At 38.3% G+C, this 21,005-nt stretch overlaps 2 protein-coding genes across 16 annotated transcripts in view; one reads left to right on the top strand and one right to left on the bottom strand.

The window, feature by feature from the left end:
• The window catches only part of TMEM67 (transmembrane protein 67), a 68,023-nt gene extending 56,861 nt beyond the window's left edge, over positions 1 to 11,162 (bottom strand). For 8 of the 9 annotated variants that reach the window (XR_002785202.2, XR_002785201.2, XM_064267897.1 and 5 more), the window contains exons 1-6: positions 10,910 to 11,162; positions 9,105 to 9,193; positions 6,372 to 6,465; positions 3,847 to 3,946; positions 1,751 to 1,820; positions 1,582 to 1,656 (exon numbers count right to left, since the gene is read on the bottom strand). Coding sequence is in view for 7 of the 9 variants with exons in the window: in XM_064267897.1 (XP_064123967.1) it covers positions 1,582 to 1,656; positions 1,751 to 1,820; positions 3,847 to 3,946; positions 6,372 to 6,465; positions 9,105 to 9,193; positions 10,910 to 11,135 (654 nt within the window). In the remaining 2 variants the exon portion in view is untranslated. The other variant, XM_023545864.2, reaches the window with a different exon arrangement.
• Positions 11,163 to 11,246: 84 nt separating this feature from the next.
• The window catches only part of RBM12B (RNA binding motif protein 12B), a 44,480-nt gene continuing 34,721 nt past the window's right edge, over positions 11,247 to 21,005 (top strand). For 4 of the 7 annotated variants that reach the window (XR_010317803.1, XR_010317802.1, XR_010317801.1 and 1 more), the window contains exon 1: positions 11,316 to 19,773. The gene's annotated coding sequence lies outside the window, so the exon portion shown is untranslated. The other 3 variants (XM_010588399.3, XM_023545865.2, XM_003408389.4) reach the window with 3 other exon arrangements.

Raw genomic sequence — 21,005 nt, 5'->3', positions numbered from 1 at the left:
CCTATATCGAATGACAAGAGAGAAGAAGAGAAGACACAGAGACACAGAGAGGAAGGCCACATGAAGCTGGAAGCAGAGATTGAAGTCACGCAGCCACTAGACAAGGAACGCCTGGAGTCACCAGAAGCTGGAAGGAGCAAGGAAGGATTCTTCCCTAGGGCCTTTGGAAGCAGCATGGTCCTAGTGACACCTTGATTGCTGATTTCTAGCCACCAGCACTGACAAATTAAATTTGTTGTTTTAAGTTACCAAGTTTGTGGTAATTTTTTTACAGCATCTACAGGAAACTAATACAAGTTCCAATTCATCCACTATTTTCAGTTCTACATCTCAGATCTTGTCATTACCTGTATTTGTTATAAAAGCTCTAACTCCATAAGGCCTCAAATGCTCCATATACAAAGTAAGGAACCTGGCAATATATTAATAACCCTCATTTCTCCAGTTCTTACCATGAACAGGCACTGTGAAGTAGACATAATTATTATTACATCCAATTTATAAACAATAAAACTGAAGTTTAGAAATGTTATGTAACTTTTCCAAAATCTAAAGACACAGAACTAATAACTGGCAAACACTGGATTTTAAATCTAGAGTATTTGGTGCTCTTAACTATACTATATCGCATTCTTTATAGGACCTATATAAGACCTTTCCAGCTGAAACATTCTGTGAGTCACTGAAAAAGGAACAAGTAAAGGTATAGAAAACATTACTGTACTTAAAAATTATAATGCTGAGTTTGGGGTCTTTAAACACTAGCAAGTGGCCATCTAAGATGCATCAGTTGGTCTCAACCTACCTGGAGTGAAGGAGAATGAAGAACACCAAAGACACAAGGTAATTATGAGCCTGAGAGACAAAAAGGACCACATAAACCAGAGACTACATCAGCCTGAGACCAGAAGAACTAGATGGTGCCCAGCCACAACTGATGACTGCCCTGCCAGGGACCACAACAGAGAACCCCTGAGGGAGCAAGGGAGCAGTGGGATGCAGACCCCAAATTCTCGTAAAAAGATCAGACTTAATGGTCAGACTGGGACTAGAAGGACCCCAGGGTTCATGGTCCCCAGACCTTCTGTTACCCCAAGACAGGAACCATTCTCAAAACCAACTCTTCAGAAAGGGATTGGTCTGGAGTATGGGATGGGAAATGATACTGGTAAAGAACAAGCTTCTTGGATCAAGTAGACACATAAGACTATGTTGGCATCTCCTGTATGGAGGGGAGATGAGAGGGCAGAGGGGGCCAGAAGCTACCTGAATGGACACAAGGAAATAGAGTGGAGGGAAGAACTGTGTTATCTCATTAGAGCGAGAGCAATTAGGAGTGTATAGCAAGATGTATGTAAATTTTTGTATGAGACTGACCTGATTTGTAAACTTTCACTTAAAGCACAATAAAAATTAATTAAAAAAAAAATTATAATGCTGAGTTGTTAGTCTAATGTTTCTTAGATTGATTAATTTCTGTTTTAAAGTGATTTACACACAATTGTGTCTTATTTTAGTCCCGATGTAATTACCAGATGAAGAAAGGTCTTTATTGGAACAAAAAAATTAAAGCATACTCACAAGCTCTCCATAACGTGCGGTTGAAATCACACGTGGAGGAAAATTTCCTGTGCTGCTGAAACATAATCCCCCTGTCTTCATAAACAAATAAGAAAAAGAATCAACTTTATGGAAAGGTATAAGCAATCTAATTTAAAAATACATACTTTATCAATTTAACTAGTCTTACTAAAATGTTAGGTTCTGAACATGCACAGGACCTGCTGGTATTGACAAATGTTGGCTCACATCGAACACACCTGTTAAATAAAACAAAAGTAATGTTTAAAACATTAATGAATTATACTAAGTCTAGTCCAATCAAGACTTTATTTTCCTAAATGCTGGATCAGACTAAATTAATTCAGCTAAATAACGAAATAAATTAAACAAATTTAAAATATTAACACTGCTCTGAATAGCTTTATTATCGCTCGTTATATTACAAGGCAAAATATAAATAAATACATTTAACCAAGAGGAGAATATTCTTTTGTAAAAGAGCCCTGGGGTGCAGTGCTTAAGTGCTCAGCTGCTAACCAAAAGGTTGGTGCTTTGAACTCACAAGCAGATCTGCAGGAGAAAGATGTGGCACTCTGCTTCTATAAAGATGACAGCCTTGGAAACCCTACGGGGCAGTTCTACCCTGTCCTGTAAGGTCGCTATGAATCAGAATCCACTCACCGGCAATGGGTTCTTGTACTCTTTTGTAACCACATGGAATGTATACGATGAATACTGAACAGTAAACTGTAGCTGCGTCACTCAATTAGCATAAAAGCCTGAGAAGCTCATATAAATGATATGAAATCAGTTTTTATGACGAGTTTGTATCAGATATATCTTCCTTATCTGCCACACAGCCAAAAGACAGCATCAACAGAAAAGATATGTATCTCTACCTTCTTACCAAACCTACATCTTCCATTGATAAAGTCTATCATTGATCCTTTTTTATTTCAGGAAAATACTTCATAGTTTTCATTAACAAATGAGATATAGGCAGCGAGGGCACTCAAGTAGGGGGAACGCTGATGGGTTCATATGGGTATTCATTACTTGCAAGATAAAGCAGGTAGGACGAGGGGCCCAGGCAGGCACAGAACTCACAAACTAGGCTTGGGGCGGTTTTAGAGGGGCAAACTTGAGAATCAGCCCAGTCTTTGGTATTTGGACACCGCAACCCAGGTTCAGCCTGAAAGAAAAGATGACCCAACACAGGAAAACCAAACCAAAAAAAACAAACCCTCCACCATCGAGTCAATTCCGACTCATAGCGACCCTATAGGGCAGAGTAGAACTGCCCCATAGAGTTTTTGAGGAGCACCTGGCGCATCTGAACTGCTGACTTTTTGGTGAGCAACTGTAGCACTTAACCACTACGCCACCAGGGTTTCCCAACAAAGGAAATGACAAGAGAATAAGGCTATAAATCAGAGTACCTGGGTTATTTATCACTATATTTATGAAAATATACAAAAAGGACACTGTGTCTTAGAGTTGTTATGAGGATTACATGAGTCAATGTATAAAAAGTACTAAACATTGTGTCTAACACACAGTAAGTGTTCAATAAATGCTAGCTATTCTTCTACTTTTTTTTTTATTCTTCTACTGAGTCCCTAGGTGGTGCAAATGGTTAACATGCTTGGCTGTTAACCAAAAGGTTGGAGGCTCAAGTCTACCCAGAGATGCCTCAGAACAAAGGCCAAGCAATCTACATCCGGGGGAAAAAAAAAATCAGCAACTGAAAACCCTATGGAGCAAGATTTTACTCTGAAACAAGGGGTTGCCATAAGTTGACTTTGACAGTAACTGTTTTTTTACTGGTTATATAACATTATAAGATATATAAAGGTTTTAGCACCGTATCTGCACATAGTAAATATGCTGTCTCGAAGTTACTATTATATACTATATAATATTTTACAGATTATATACAAATTACATAATAACAACCAAAAATTGCCACCATTAACTGAGTACTTACGATGGAGCACTATGCTAACAACTATACATATGTATTTCTGAGTCAATCATAGCCTATGAGATGGGTGTTGTATTTCCATTATAAAGACAAGGAGACTAACTTATTGAGCTATCCAAGGTCAAACAACTAATAAGAGACTGAATCAAATTTGAACTCTGTTCTGTTTTGCTCTGGGTTTCAATTTCCCTGTTTGTTAATGTCTACTTGTGTGTTACTGTGGGGAGCAAGGGATGTAACGGATAGGCAGTATTTTAAAAAGGTAAAGATTCTACATAAACAGATTCTATATTGCTTACCTGTTTCCTAAAGCATTTGCTATTGTAAAAGAATTTTCATTCCCATCACAGAGCTTACAAGTTGCTTGAGACAACAACGTTCCATTAACATCTCTTTCCACTAAACAATTTAGAAACAAAATTAAAATGTAACCCATAGTTATCATATAAGCTCATATATACTTAGAAAGTGTTTAATAAAATCTACTTGTAATTACTATTCTAAACGATGCCCAAAACATTTTATTTGCATAAAAGGTATGTCAAGCACCTTCAAAATAAATTGTAGAAAAGTGGAGCCTTTCCCATCGCCACATAAAAAAATACAGAAACTAATTTTCTAAGTCACCATAATATTTTTCCTTAAAAATTTCTTTACCTATGTTCCTGCCACACTTAATGATAAACTACTATAATTTCCATAACGGCATAAAAACCCATTCTGAATCAACTCGGAATCGACTCAATGGCAGCGGGTTTGGTTTGGCTGTAACTGCACAAACACGTCTATGTTTTCAGAGGACTGAATGAGAACTTCATACTACTGAGTTGACGAAATCATTGAAGTTCATCATTCTATTAAAAGAGTGGTTTCCTTTGAATCTATAACAATGTAGGTTATGAGCATCACAACAAAAATAAGCTAAGACTATAAACTGAAAATTCATAAAAGAAGAAATACACTGGCCAAAATAAACATAAGAAATAATTTATGAAATAATGGTCAACCTCACTAGTAACCAAAGAAATATATATTAAAATAAGATTGACATTCTTGTATTTCAAATTAACGAGGCTTTTTTTTTTTTTTTTTTAAAGATAATTTCTGTTGGCACAGGTTCAAGGAAACAGGTAATCTCACATTGCTAAGAGGAGTACAACCTTTTGGGAGACCCAACTTGTAAACAAGCCCCCAAACTTTAAAAAGTTCATATCCTTTAATCCTTTAATTTCACTTCTAACAATCAGAAATTTCCACTAAATAGAAGAAAAAATAATTGCCTTGCTCAAAAGAAATGCAAGATAAAACCAAGATACCATTTCTTTGTGTGTCAAATTGGAAAAATTAAAAAGTTTGATTATGCAGGGAAGCAAATATTTTCAAAGACCGATGATGAGTTTTGTTGTTCAACTTGGGGGACTTTCAGTAGTATCTATTAATATTTAAATTTCACACATCCTACGATATAAAATTTCATTTGTAGGTACAGAAAAACTTGCACATTTGTACAAGGAGGCAGACACACGGATATGCATTGAAGTATCATTTCTTAGAAAACAACTTGAATATTTTAAATCTTTTAAATAGAATGGTGGTATATCTACGGTATGAAAATACAATGGAGTAGATTAAAAAAGAGGAGCCCTGGTGGCGCAGTGGCTAAAAGTACTTGGCTGCTAACTGAAAGGAACTGATTTGATGGCACACAACAACAACTAATTTATAGACCAGGTGGTGCACTGGTTAAGTGCTACGGCTGCTAACCAAGAGGTCAGCAGTTCAAATCCGTCAGGTGTTCCTTGGAAACTCTATGGGGCAGTTCTACTCTGTCCTATAGGGTCGCTACGAGTTGGAATTGACCCGACAGCAGTGGGTTGATGGGGAGAGCAGAGGACATTGGCAGATCAATGGCAGAAGTCTCGCCTTCCATCCAGGAGAGCCAGGTTTGATTCCTGACCAATGCGTCTCATGTACAGCCACTGCGCATCTGTCAGCAGAGTCTTGCGTGTTATTATGATATTGAACAGCTTTCAGAGGCACTTCCAGACTAGGAAAAAGACTTAGTGGTCTACTTGCGAAAATTTGCCAAAGAAAATCCCCTGGGTCACTATCATGAAATGAGACAGGACAAGGCAGTGTTTTGTTTCTTTGAGCACGGGGTCGCCAGGAGTCAGAGTGGACTCAATGGCAGCTAACAATGTTGGTAGAGTGGGCCTTTTTATGATATTTAATCTTCCCATCCAAGAATGATGTATGTATTTTCATTTACTAAAGCCTACCTTTGTGTCCCTCAGTAGGATTAATTTATCTTACACATTTCTTCTAAAGCTTATGCCCATGTATTTTTTCTTTTTTGTTGCTACTGTGGATGAGTTCTTTTTTTTCATCACATTTTCTAAATTGTTTTTATTTGTATATAGGAAGGCTACTATTTTTTAATACTAATTTTGTATCTATAAGAACCATTACTACTTACAATAATTTTTGGTGATTGCTTTGGGTTTCCTAAATAAAAATCAAGTCATCTGCAAATAATGATTTTTACCTTCTCCTTTCCAATAGTTATAGCATTTATTTCTGTCTCTAACAATAGAATCCTGACATTCATAGAAATGCTTATCATTTTCCCTATGAAATATCACGTTGGTTTTTGAGTTCAGGCATACATATTTTATCAGGTTAACATGTTAAGGAAGTATTCACCTAATCCTATATTATTAAGAATTTTTTTTTACATCAGGCAGGCCTTTTTATTTTCAATGTCCTTATCAAAAACAAACACAAATGAAGATTCATCAGTAATATTTCATAACCTACTTCTTACCTAAAATATGGCCAGTGGGACAGCTGCATTTTCCTTCTGCAGTTAAACCACCAGGGCAAGAAATGCAATTCCAGCCATCTTCGGTAACACCTTTCTAAATTAATTAAAAAAAAAAAAAAATTCTCCTTCTTAATTAACTTTCTCCTTAATGAATCATGTTTAACTTAAAAAAGCCACAAGAGTGTACAATTTAGAGTGGATATTCAACTATTTCATACAAGTGTGAGCTATATAAAAATTCCCCAGATAGCTCATTTGTGCTTATATTTTAAATTAAGCTACACAGGTTTCCCCCACTACCTAAAAGTACAGCATTCCTATGAAACCTCTCGTAAGCTGAAATGACGAAAAGCAAAGAAGCAATTATCATTAATTTATATGGGAAAATTTTTTGAGCATTACCAGACACAAGAAAATAACCCACCAAATCATACCAAATAACACATAAAACCTAAAATAAACATTAACGTGTAGTAAAAGCAGGAATGCTGAGTGTAGTTCCCAGGGAATGAGCTCGGGGATACCACTCTCTCCGCTCATGGTGTGCTCTGCCTCTTTTAACGGCTCACTGCCAAACAAACGCTGAACATTATTTCTTCTTTTTTTTTTATAAAATGAGAATCCATAATAGATTTGACTAAACTATTGTCTATTCATTGATTAAACCCTATTAAATTTTGTTTTATCTTTGTAAACAGAAAAATTGAATGATAAAATTATAAAAGGATTCATTTGAGTGAAAGATCATGAAGAAGAAAGAACTATTACTCAGAATTAATCTTTTAATAGTAGTCAGTACATAGTAATAATGTGCAAGTATCTTCCACTTTTCAAAAGTTTGTTTTAGACCATTTTTATGAAAAATCTACATTAGTACCTGTTTTCTAAGAACTAGAATAAAATTACTAGACATTATGTATTTAAACTATTGATGTGATTGCATTTCATGAACACACAGATTGCTATTTATCTAAAATGATGAGAAAATGTATTTTTGTTAATTGAGAATTATTACATGTAGCAACCATTGATTTACTGATTTTCTAAGAATTAGAATAAGATTACTAAGAGTAATAGACATTATGCATTTAAACTATTGATGTGATTGGCATTTCATGAACTTATCATACCTTCAGTATCATTGTGAACATCAATTATTATAAAAAATTGATGAAACACTCGGTCTAAGACACTGAACTCATCCTGTACCAACCAAAAGACATAGTCCCCCACCAAAGTGCTTACAAAATGACATCCTTTATGTTAGCTTCTATGTATATGTATCATTCATCTAGTTCTCTTTATACCTGAGTTACTATGTAAGGGAAAATAAACAAAAAGAAATCTTCACAGCTTTGTGGCTGTTTGGATTTCAGATTAAAAAGTAAATATATTGTGTGTATGTACCATAATTTATCCACTCGTCTTTTGATGGAATATTAATGCAACGATAACAAACAATGATGAATCTGCAAATCGTCTCACAACATGGATGAATCTGGAGGGCATTATACTAAGTGAAATTAGTCAGCTGCAAAAGGACAAATATTGTATGAGACCACCATTATAAAAACTCAAAAGGTTTAAACACAGAAGAAAACATTCTTTGATGGTTACAAGGGTGGGGAGGGAGGGAGAGGGGAATCCACTAACTAGATAGTAGACAAGAGTCCTCTTAAGTGAAGAGAATGACAGCACACAATACAGGGCAAGTCAGCACAACTGGATTAAACCAAAAGCTAAGAAGTTTCCTGAACACAATCAAACACTTCAAAGGACAGAGTAGCAGAGGCTGGGGTCTGGGAATCATGGTTTTGGGGGACATCTAGATGGCCTAACAACGTTTATTAAGAAAATGTTCTGCATCCCACTTTGGTGAGTAGCGCCTGGGGTCTTAAAAGCTAGTGAGCAGCCATCTAAGCTGCATCAATTGGACCCAACCCACCTGGAACAAAGGAGAATGAAGAATATCAAAGACACAAGGAAAATATTAGCCCAAGAGACAAAAAGGCCACAGAAACCAGAGACTCCGTTAGCCTGAGACCAGAAGAACTAGACGGTGGCAAGCTACCATTAATGACTGCCCTGACAGGTAGAAAAGTGTGGAGCACAACTCAAATTGACACAAAAAGACCAGACTTAATGGTCTAAGACTGGAGGAACCCCCAAAGCCATGGCTGCTGGATGTTCTCCTAACCCAGAACTAAAACCATTCCTTAAGCCTACTCTTTAGACAAATTAGATTGAACTATGAAATATAAAATAATATTTGTGAAGAATGTGCTTTTTAGTTCAAGCATATACACGAGACCAAATGGGTGGTTCCTGTCCAGATGCAGGATGAGAAGGCAGGAAGGGCCAGGAACTGGTTGAAAGGACACAAGAAACCCAGGGTGGAAATGGAGAACGTGCTGTCACATTGTAGGGATTGCAACTAGTGTCACATAACAATATAAATTTTTGTATTAGAAATTAACTTGAGCTGTAAACTTTGACCTGAAGCACAGTAAAAAAGTAAATACATTCCAGTTTTTTCCCAAATTTGCATAAAATTTCACTGATGTACCAAAATTTACTCTAGTAATTTTTGGTACATCAAAGTAACCATAATACTTTCAAAGTTTGTGGGAAAATATCAAATATTAATTTTAGTTTAAAAAATAAAGACATTTTATGTACTTTTTTTTTTTTTTTTTTTTACAGTAGAATGATTTAAAAATAAATACTCCATACCATGTTTTCTGGGCACTTTTTACAAATAACGACAGATCCTCCATTATTAGAGATCATCTGAAATCCTGGTAAACACACACATGAAGTTCCTAAAGAAAAAGAGCCAATTTTGCCTTTGGTAAATAAAAATAAAACTCCAAGATCAGAGAACTTTTAATAATTCTTAAAATCTTGAGAAGCAGTATAGTGGTTAAGAGCAAGACTCTGAAATAATACAGCCAGGGTGCAAATCCAGAAACACACTCCTTAGGTTCCAATTTTGCTTCTGCTACTTAGCAAGTTACTCAACTTCTCAGTGCCTCAGCTTCTTCAGTAAAATGGGGATAATAACAGTACCTACCTCATAGAGTTAACATGAGTGTGTCTGGCACACAGGAGGTATTGTGTTGGCTACCATCTTAAGTGCAAAAATCCATTCCCGTAGAGTCAGTTTCGACTCATAGACACCCTACAGGACAGAACAGAACTGTCCCACGAGGTTTCCCAGAAGCGGCTGGTGGATTTGATCTGCTGACCTTTCGGTTCGCAGCCGAGCTCTTAACCACTGTGCAAGCATAACTAAACTATTATGCTATTGAACTATTAAACTAATAATCAAACTACTGATTAACTGATCTGGGAAAATTTACATTTCCGTCACTCAAGCATACACATATATTCAATGAAATCAAATGTACTTTGTCAAAACAAACCTCATTATTAGGAAAGTTGCCTTGATTCAACTCAGACACTGTTTCACTCTGCTTGGGCACATAGTAAACATTTTAAGATAGTCAATATTCAACTTCCTGGTTAGGTTAAGTGCAGCATTCTCTAAGTAGATGGTAACTGGAAACAGCACCCATAGTAATTAATCTATGTACTACAATGCATACAATATCTGGATTTATGATTACAAAGCTAATACCTTAAGACTATACCCAGCAAAAAACCCTTAACACTAGTCTCTGAAATGCTTTTTCATTCATTTTTCCTTGCCTGAGTGGCCTGACCCATCTTGTGTGATGAGCAAAACCAGGATGTATTCAACTTGAAGATTTGATCATGAATTTAGAAGATGTAAGACTTATTCAGAGCAGTTTCAGTAAGAACTCGGACCAAATGATGGACGTTTCAGGGGGATTTATTTCTTTTAGTTTAACTTAAAACGACTTTAAGAGCAATAAGAAATATTCAACAACAGAAAAGGCTAAGTACTAAGGAAATTTACAATATTAGGGTCACACTGTATAGTGGACATACACAGTTCCACACTAAGAGCAAAGAGACAAGAGTTCTTCCATTTCCCAATTTAGGTAACACAAAAGACGTTATAACCTCCTCTGGGTTTCAATTTCTTTATCTGTAAAATGAGAAGAATGGATCTGATCATGATTACAGTCCCTTCCATTTCTAAATTACTGGGATTTGAAAAGCAAGATAAAGCGCTTTAAAAGTTTACAAATGCTAATCTGCATCCCCTTCCCAAACCTCCGCATCTCAGATTATTTCTCTACAATGCCTTTCCTTCTCTGCGAGCCGCTATCCAGGTGTTGCCCTAACGACCCCCGGGTGAGGAGTGGGGGACTGGAGCCGAGAAATGAATTACTGGGAACCGCTCAGGAGATAGCGGACTCGGGGTTCTCCAACCTCATTAGTGTGCTAAACGCAATCCTCCGAAGAAACTGTTCCCTCAGCCGTCGGCAGTTACTTTTTCTGAAACATCCCTATAGCAGCTGAAAAGGCGTTTCAGCGCTGCCGGGGTCTGGGGGTGTCACCAAGGCTGGCGCGTTACTTTTGCCAGGGCACAACCCAGACCGTCTCACCTCCGGCGTCCTGCCTCTGGTTGGCTCCACACGGAACGCAGGAGAGGGCGGAGATATCGAAGTACTGGTTATGGCTGCACGATTCTGGCTGCCGGAAAGGTAAAGAGAAGGTCTGGGCTTGTAAGACTCGAGGGAGGGCCAACAGGAGGAGCGCCGTCAAAGCCGCAGCGGACAAAGTGGGCCAAGCCGCCATTGCCACCCCACCACCACCGCCACCCGTCGCCATGGTTCCGACGCCAGCGGCCGCTCCGGCCCTGGGGCCCCATCAGCCTCCGCGGCGACTCCGCCCAGCTTATTGGACAGCTTCCCCAGCACATCCCACCCAGGCCCCGGTCCCGGAAGAGTAGGCCTCTGCTGCCTGGTTACCAAACCCGCGGGAAGCTGGCGTGTCTGGGGCACGGTAGGTTAGAAAAAAAAGCAGGGGCTATTTCAAACAGTGTGGTTCAAACTGATTTAATAGTGAAACGTGAAATCAGTTTATGAGATCAAGAAATAGAATAGCACAGGAAAGAAATTATCTTATTGTGTCTTATACATAAGGTCGTCATGAGTAGGAGCACACTGGATGGCAAACATTGTTTCATAAAACCGTTAAGTTAAATATTAATTTACACCCGAATTTAACCAACCCAAACCAACCCGTGGCCGTCTAGTCGATTCCGACTCATAGCGAACCTATAGGGCAGGGTAGAACCGTCCCACAGGGTTTCCAAGGAGTGTCTGGTGGATTTGAATTGTTGACATTTTGGTTAGCAGCCTTAGCTCTTAACCACTACGCCACCGGCGTTTTCCAGAACTTATCCAGACTGAGTAATTTTCATGTGGAAGAAGACATTCCAACTATGCATTTATTACTATGGATAAGATCAAAAAAGTATCAATAACATTTAAAATATGCAATGCTGGAAAATTGCTATGCCTGAAGCACGAAAAAAACAAAACAAGGGAAAAAAAAAAAAAACCTGCCAGAAGTTTGTTTTTTTACTTCCCTTGCTTTGAGCATTGGAAATTGTGTATATGGAATGAGACCCTCTTTATACCGCTGTGAATAAAGTAGGAATCTAAATTTTTATCAGATTTGCACATATATGAATGTTCTTTCAAAGTAGTCACCCTTGAGGCAGTTACCTGCAACATATTGGAATTACCTTCAGAGCCAGTGTACGGGACACAAAAGAAAAACTCATTTCTTTATTTTATTTTTTTGGCTTTAACCAAGAGAAATTTATTTTCTCACAGTTTAGTAGGCTACAAGTCCGAATTCAGGGTGTCAGACCCAGGAGAAGGCTTTCTCTTTGTTGGCTCTGGAGGAAGGTCCTTGTCGTTAATCTTCCCTTGGTCCAGGAGCTTGTCAGTACAGAAACCCTGAGTCCAAAGGACTCGTTATTCTTCTGACTCTTGTTTCTTGGTGGTATGAGGTCCCTCATTTCTTTATATTTAAACTGCATTTCTGTTTTTGCTGTTTTTTTGACTGCTGTATTTTGTCTCTTCAATAAAATCATCCTAGCCTATTTTTAGCCACCTTTTCATCAGTGGTAACTTCAAATGATTTTTGACTTTTTCAAAAAAAACAAATTTTGTAATAAAAATGGTTTATCACTATTAAGATATGGATAATGCATTTAAGAAAGTTAAATAACTTTACTAACCACCATTGTTGTTGCATGCTGTTGTGTTGATTCTGACACATAGTGACAGGATAGGACAGGTAGAACTGCTCCATGCGTTTTCCTAGGCTGAAATCTTTATGGGAGCAGATTTCCGGGTCTTTTCTCCACAGAGCCGCTGGTGGGTTTGAACCGCTGACCTTAAAGGTAGCAGGCCAGCACTTAACCATTGTGCCGCCAGAGCTCCATTACCATTACCCCATGTGGCCTTCCCCAAAAGACCAGCATTCACCCAGTTCTAATCTCTGGCACAGCAAGTGTATGTTTTGAAAACTGTTTCTAAGAGGAACTCCAAAAATGTGTTTGAGGTTAGAATTAAAAAAAACATGTGACCATGCAACAAACCCATGTGACCACAGAGACTCAGAAAAGGCATGGTTAGAATAGTTAGAATAGTTGGGATTAATCTGCAAAAGCTTCCTATGGGTGAGTTTTAAATCTAGGCTTCCCTGATGAAGTGCATATTGCTCATATGCTCTGTGGCAGGGATTAAAGCAATATTTGCTCATTGTCTACTATATAATTTAATAATAATAAAAAGTTCCCATTTATTACTGACCTTCTTTGTCTTCCACACTGTGCACTGTGCTAGTCGCTTGGCACCATTAATCTTAACTGTTCATAACAACCCTTTGAGGGAGAACTACCCCTGTTTATTAAAAAAAAAAAAAAATAGACAGGATCAAAAAATGTTAGTAGTTCCACTGTTTTAGGAATTAGTGAAACTAGGATTTATCTCCATTTGGCCAACTGCAAAACCCACTATGTTTTCACAGTATTAAGTGTCTTCTTTGTGGAATAAATGTAAAAAATTTTGGCATATTCCACATGTGGAATAAACCATTAATCTTTAGCTAACAAGGTGGTACTGCCATTATATACCACAGACAGCGGCACTATGATTGTGTAAGAGCTTTGAACACTGTACCTAACAAACTGCCCTAATAACTACATGGAGAGTTTATCTGTAACAGAAGCACTTGAAATAGACAAACACAGTTAAGTTTGCGATAACTGCAGATACTATGAGTTCATCTCTGTAAAGTGGCTCTGTAAACTGGCAGAAAAGAATGTTAGCTAAAATTGTTTAAGCATAAGTTGGGGCTGTATTGTTAGGGATTTTTTTCTTTTTTTTTTTTTTTTACTGTGTATTTTGAATATTATAGAAGTACCATTCATAGATAAATTTCACTTTATAGGAAGTATTTAACCAAAAAATTGTTCTTATCACTGTTATGGTAATATAATTTTCGACATGCAGTAAGAAACACAGTGACTTTTATAAAATAAAACATGGTGGAATTTTTAAAAATTGGTAATTTGGAGTTGGAGGGAAGAGTGAGCTTGTCCTTTTAGGTTTTTGATGGGGAAGGATTAAATTAAAAAAAAAAAAAATCTGTTGTCATTGAGTTGGTTCCTATTCATGGCGACCCTAAAGCACAGAGTAGAACTGCCCCATAGAGTTTCCAGGAAGTGCCTGATAGATTTGAACTGCTGACCTTTTGGTTAGCAGCCATAGCTGTTAACCACTGTGTCACCAGGGTTTCTTGGGGAAGGATAGATGCCTACAAAAAACTGATGAGCAGGGCATGCCTAGAATCATATAGCTGATGATGCTGGAGAAAATACCAGAAACTGTTCTTGCCCTAGAGTAACATGGCTCAACTCCAGCACAACCTTCCTAAAGGGCACTCATTAATGTGCATTTAAATAATATTTAGACATATTTGTTTTCCAATAAAAAGTTTAAATTTGACCAACTTATAAGAGTATTACTTCTAAGGCCTACGAGCTGAATCTGAAGTTCACCTGCATGCAGAAAAGAAAAACAAAAAAAATTTTTTTTAGGTAAGAAATTGATTTTGAAGTGATCAAAATACTTATGTTAAATATCCGTAGTTAGAAACAACCAGCATGTAATTTAGCAGTTGGAAAAAATACCATTTTGAGCTAGAAATACGGAGAGTTGATATATTATTTAAGAATGCAGAGCCATACTTGAAACACACTTGAACTGATTATTATAATAAAGAGTAACAGCAGCATTCAATGATGATAAAGATATTTTTTTTTTTATTTAGGGTTGCTATGAGTCAGAGGAAACCCCAGTGGCATGGTGGTTAAGTGCTATGGCTGCTAACCAAAAGGTCAGCAGTTCAAATCCACCAGGCACTCCTTAGAAACTCTATGGGGCAGTCCTACTCTGTGTTATAGGGTCGCTATGAGTTGGAATAGACTCAACCACAATGGGTTTGGTTTTTTTCTTGGATGAGGTGGAATGGACTCGATGGCAACAGGTGTGTGTGTGTGTGCGTGTGTGTGTGTATGCGTGTGTGTGTGTATTGACACCATTGGAAACCCTGGTGGTGTAGCAGAATTTGAATTGATTTGATGGCAATGAATTTGTTTGTTTTTTGTTTTTTATTGTCACTATTTGATATCAACATCTGATTTTCATTCTGATATATGCAAAAAAATTTTTTTTTAACTTTTTTCTGACATCCAGTCTTTGAGTAACCAATGACACAAAGGGAAACACTTATTCCACAAATTATATGTACATTAATCAAATCATTCTGTGATATTTTACTTAGCCTATAAATATGTATTTATTGTTTAATTGCCTAGATTGAAATCCACCTCCTATCAATATCATAAAGGCTTTCCTTGTTGATGACTTCATTTTTAACAAAGTCAGGTAACTGTTAAAACTTCAAAGCTTTTGAAGGTTCTATTTTGAGACTACCACTGGAAAACATTGCTAGCAACTTACTGATTCTTTGTGAACTTAGGGAAATAATTTTCTGTTGAAGTGTACCTCTCAAAAACAGATAATCTAGAACAAAATTTATAGCAGCATGGATCCAAAAAGTGATTTTTTAAAAACTCTGTTGCTAGGTGTCATCAAATCCAAAGTCTGTTCCAACTCATCGTGACCCTATCGGGCATAGTAGAACTGCCCCAAAGGGTTTCCAAGGAGTGACTGGTGGGTTTGAACTGTGGACCTTTAGGTTAGCAGCCTAGCTCTTAACCACTACACCACCAGGGAATCATTTGAAAAGGGATCTTGGAAAGAAACCTAATAGTATGTAATGCGTATTTATAAATTTATGAGTTTATCTAAATTATCTATCAAAAATAACACACATAAATATACGTGAAATGTTTATAAATTCTCAAGACCGAGGACCAAGTCAACCGTGGGAATAACTTTCTCTTAAAAAAAAAAAAAAATCCCTGAGTTTGAAGCCTTTCAGTAGTGACATAGGAGACACACAGTTATAAAGAAAATGTATGCCTTCATCTGTCAAAGTCAAAACTACAAAATTTGCTGACTTGGTTGCCTTCTGCCCCTCCATTCCTCTATTCCTACCTGCCTCACTTCCCTCCTCTCCCTCCTCTTTCTCTCCCTTCCCCTGCTTCCCTCCCTTCCAAAGGTTATTATGTAACAATTCAGTCAGAGCATCTCTTAGGCATTATGGTGGGTACAAAGGAAAGTTCAAGAAACTTGTAATCTCACCAAGTTAAGGTAACATAAAAATCTTATTTCTTAAAAAAAAAAAAAAAAAGTAAAAAAATATCGCCTTCAAAATATGGAATACTTAATTCATCTTTACTTTATAATTGTATTGAAATTAAAACTAATATGTTCAAATATTTGGTTTTTCACTCCAAGACCAATAAAAATGAGAATGCCACTATGAGAAAATGGCATGTATTATAATGATATTGTTTATTGCTAGGCAACTGAATTGCTTCAAGGGAAATTTAACCCATTTGACTTTTCGAAAGTTCTGTGTCTCAGAGAGAAAACAATGTATTTGATAGATGTGAGACAGAAGGCAGGAAGAAATTTAAAAACTGGGTTTTGTTGTGAAACACTAATAATTTTTACCTTTTTATGTAAAACCAAAAAACCACATCTGTTGCCCTCAAGTCACTTCCAGTTAATAGCGATGCTATAGGACAGAGTTGAACTGCCCCATAGGGTTTCCAAAGCTGTAATCTTTTTTTTTTTTTAATTGTACTTGAGATGAAGTTTTACAGAACAAACTAGTTTCTCATTAAACAATTAGTACACATACTGTTTTGTGACATTGGTTACCAAGCCCACAACATGTCAACACTCTCTCTTCTTGCTCTTGGATTCTCAATCACCAGCTTTCCTGTCCCCTCCTGCCTTCTAATCCTTGCCCCTGGGCTGGTGTGCCCTTTAGTCTTGTTTTGTTTTATGGGCCTGTCTAATCTTTGGCCGAAGGGTGAACCTCAGGAGTGACTTCATTACTGAGCTAAAAGGATGTCCAGGGGCCATACTCTTGGGGTTTCTCCAGTCTGTCAGGCCAGTAAGTCTGGTCTTTATTGTGAGTTAGAATTTTGTTCTACAATTTTTTCCAGCTCTGTCCGGGACCCTCTATTGTGATCCCTGTCAGAGCAGCCAATGGTGGTAGCCAGGTACCATCTGGTTGTGCTAGACTCAGTCTGGTGGAATCTTTGGTAGTTGTGGTCTACTAGTCCTTTGGACTAATCTTATATCTTTGGTTTTCTTCATTCTCCCTTGCCCCCAACAGGGTGAGACTAGTGGAGTATCTTAGATGACTGATCACAAGCTTTGAAGACCCTAGATGCTACTCACCAAAGTAGAATGTAGAACATTTTCTTTATAAACTATGTTATGTCAGTTGAGCTAGATGTTCCCCAAGACCATGGTCTCCACAGCCCTCAGCCCAGTAATTCAGTCTCTCAGGGAGTTTGGATGTGTCTATGGAGCTTCCGTGACCTTGCCTTAGACAGTTGTGTACTGTCTTACCCTTCACCAAAGTTAGCACTTATCTATTGTGTTTTTCCATCCCCACCCCTCCCTTCCCTTGTAACCATCAAAGATTGTTTCTTTTTGTGTGTAAACCTTTTCATGAGTTTTTATAGTAGCGGTCTCATACAATATTTGTCCTTTTGTGATTGACTTAATTCACGCAGCATGATACCCTCCAGATTGATCCATGTTGTAAAAGGTTTTGCAGATTTATCATTATTCTTTATTGTTTCATAGTACTCCATTGTGTGAATGTACCGTAGTTGGTTTATCCATTCATCTGTTGATGGGCACCTAGGTTGTTTCCATCTTTTTGCTATTGTGAACAATGTTGCAATGAACAGGGGTGTGCATATGTCTATTCGTGTGACAGCTCTTATTTCTCTAGGATATATTCCTAGGAGTGGGATTGCTGAATCATATGGTATTTTTAGCTTTCTAAGGAAGTGCATATCATTTTCCATAGTGGTTGTACCATTTTGCATTCCCGCTAGCAGTGTATAAGAGTTTCAGTCTCCCTGCAGCCTCTCCAAAATGTTATTTTCTGTTGTTTTGATTTGTGCTAGTAATGTGGGGATGAAATGGTATCTAAGTGTGGTTTTGATTTGCATTTCTCTAATGGAAACCCTGGTGGTGTAGTGGTTAAGCACTATGGCTGTTAGCCAAAAGGTCGGCAGTTTGAATCCACCAGGCACTTCTTGGAAGCTCTACGGGGCAGTTCTACTCTGTCCTATAGGGTTGCTATGAGCCGGAATCAACTCGACAGCAGTGGGTTTGGTTTTTTTGGGTTTTAATGGCTAGTGATGCAGAGCATTTCCTCATGTGTCTGTTAGCTACTTGAATGTCTTCTCTGGTGAAGTGTCTGTTCATTTCTTTTGCCTGTTTTTTTTAATTGGATTGTCTTTTTGTTGTACAGGTGTTGGATTTTCCTGTAGGTTTTACAGATTAGACCTTTGTTGGATTTGTAATAGCCCCCAACTTTTTCCCAGTCTGTAGGTTCTTTTTACTCTTTTGGTGAAGTCTTTTGATGACCATTAAGTATTTAATTTTTAGAAGATCCCAGTTATCTAGCTTAATTTTTTTTTTAGCTATGGTTTGTATCCTGTTAATGCCATATATTAGGGTCTCTAGCGTTGATCCTGTATTTTCTTCTATGGTCTTTATAGTTTTTGGTTTTCTGTTTAGGCCTTTGGTCCATTTTGAATTATTTTTGTGTATGGTGTGAGGTATGGGTCCTGTTTTATTTTTTTACAGATGGACATCCAGTTTTGCCAGCACCATTTCTTAAAAAGACTGTCTTTTCTCCATTTGATAGACTTTGGGCCTTTGTCAAAGATCAGGTGACAACTGTACTTTTTGCTTCCCAATGTTCAGGATTAGGCCATCTGGTCTCCTTTCAAAAAACCTGAGGGTGGGAACAACACATTTATAAAGGCACTTCTTCATGAAGTTATTAATGTCTATAAAATTGACTAAACACGCACTTATTAAGCCCCTGGATGTTGGCATTGTACCAGGCGAACATGTAAGGTAGTAAGACTAACATTCCTGTGGCCTTTTACAGTTTACAAAAAGCGGCTTCAGAAGATGCTTATGTTGCACGGTAACAACAGCACTGAAATGGCAAAGATAGCGGCAACTTTTCTGTTTATTTGCATCGCTTTCCTTATTTTTATTTTATTTTTTTTCCTTAACTCCCGGACACCTCGAACGTTTATCTCCTGTAGTTTGGCAGTTATTTGTTGAAGTTTCCAGTACTCCAGTCGCTTGACCCCTTGTTTCTGAATTCTGCCTTTTCCGGGTCAAGGCTCAAGGATTGGGAGTAATATGAGCATGCGCATAAACTCAGGAACGCGGGACCGCTTGGCGCGTTCGCCAGGCCCAGCCTCCCGCCCCTTAACGAGCGGAAGCGGGTTGGCGACAGTGCGCGTGCGCAAACGCCGCTGAGCCGCTAGGGTAGTTGGTTATTCCTGGAGAGCGCATGGGCAAACTACGTCCGTTTGTCCGGACCGGAGGGGTGAGCGGCGCCATTTTCTTCAACGCTCACTGAGGTCCCTACGCGTTTTGTGGAGGCTGCTGCGACGGGGAGTGTCCTCCTCATACACAGCCTTGTGTGTCCAACTCGACAGCAGTGGTGTGTGTTTATTGTCAAGTGCGAAGCAGTACCCTTTGGGCGTCGAGGGTGGGGGAAGGATTGGCGACTAGACGGAAGAACAGGGAAAGGCGGGGCCGGGGGCCGCGCCAGACCTAGAGTAGCTTCTGTTGTGAGGGCACTTACTGTTTTTGCCTAACGTCGACTCTCCCGTCAGCTTGCATGTGGTGGTGTTTGTGTTCGTGCGCGCGCTTCCCAGCGATCTTGAGATTGAAGATTTCGAAGGATTTTATAGGTATTTTTTTATTTGCTATGTCATCGTCTGTGGTGGCAGAAAAGTGCTGAAGGACCGGTTCGTTAGGCTTCAGAGGGACCAAAATGTTTCAGTTCGGTTTGGGGGCAGTTCACCCTTCGGCGTTTTAGGGTGGTAAATATGCCGTGTGGACGGTGTAACAAAGGCACGGAGGTTGGGCGGTCCGGGTTGATTTGAAGGATGATTTTGGCTGAAGGCCTGGCGACAGCGGCGGATCCCACGTAGCAACTTTGGCCTGGCATGAAAGAATGAAGCTCTAACCCCTGGGAGTGTGGACAAAGGCTTTGGGCTATAGAATCGATGCCTTCGGATGATCCACGCTTGAGGATGATGAATATTATGGGAAATCTGTACCGTGTGGAATCGGCTTCGTTTACAGTTCCTCTTGGGGACTATGAGTCGGAATCGACTCAACGGCAACGGTTTTTTTTTTCTTTTAATTGGGGGCTGTGGTTCTGTGTCGTCATGCCTACGTTATAAAAGGCACATCATCAAAAAGAATAATTGTGGGCTGGGTAGATTATTCTTTGCAAGGGAAACACGTTTATAATTTGTGCTTCATCATAACTTTGGGTTTTACGGCAAAGAGTCGCAGGCAAAGAGTAGGAGATTTTTCCTTCACCAGGTCTGGAAAATAACTTATTTGCGAGTTAAGAGCAAATGGATCTGAGATAATATTTAAATTAAGGCCCCCTCCCTCGTTTCTGTTTAATCTTGCTTAGAAGATACACATATTGTTTAGTAATAACGGTAATTGAGATGAACCCATGGATAAAATCAGGAAAATTATTTAAAGTGAGCTTATTAATTTCAGTAACTTACCCTTAAATGAGATTTGAGGGACCCTCTTTTTTTTCCCCGTAAGTTATAGCTCTAGCAGCTCACTGTGTCTAAATCAACACAGAGTACTTACGTTGTATTTAAAAGTAGAAAATTTTTAAGTGCAGGACTTTAGATATTTTGTGTATTTGGCTTTATGTGTAATTTAATGTTCTATGAATAGAACTTCTGAGAAATTTGCTTAAGGAAATAGCTAATGGGAGAATCATAGGAAAAATGCTCATATGGAGAGCTGGTCTCTTATAGATGGTCCCCTACCATCTCTAGGTCAAAAAACGTTTAAGCATTTGATTTGACTGGTAAATTAGAACAAACTTTATATAGTTTGCTTGAATTGGAATTCATGAGATTTGTACTCATGGGACTACTTAATT

Source organism: Loxodonta africana, chromosome 14, assembly GCF_030014295.1.
Source record: "Loxodonta africana isolate mLoxAfr1 chromosome 14, mLoxAfr1.hap2, whole genome shotgun sequence".
Lineage (NCBI taxonomy): Eukaryota > Metazoa > Chordata > Mammalia > Proboscidea > Elephantidae > Loxodonta > Loxodonta africana.
The sequence above is the reverse complement of the archived record's forward strand: the minus strand, read 5'-3'. Positions and strand labels throughout refer to the sequence as shown.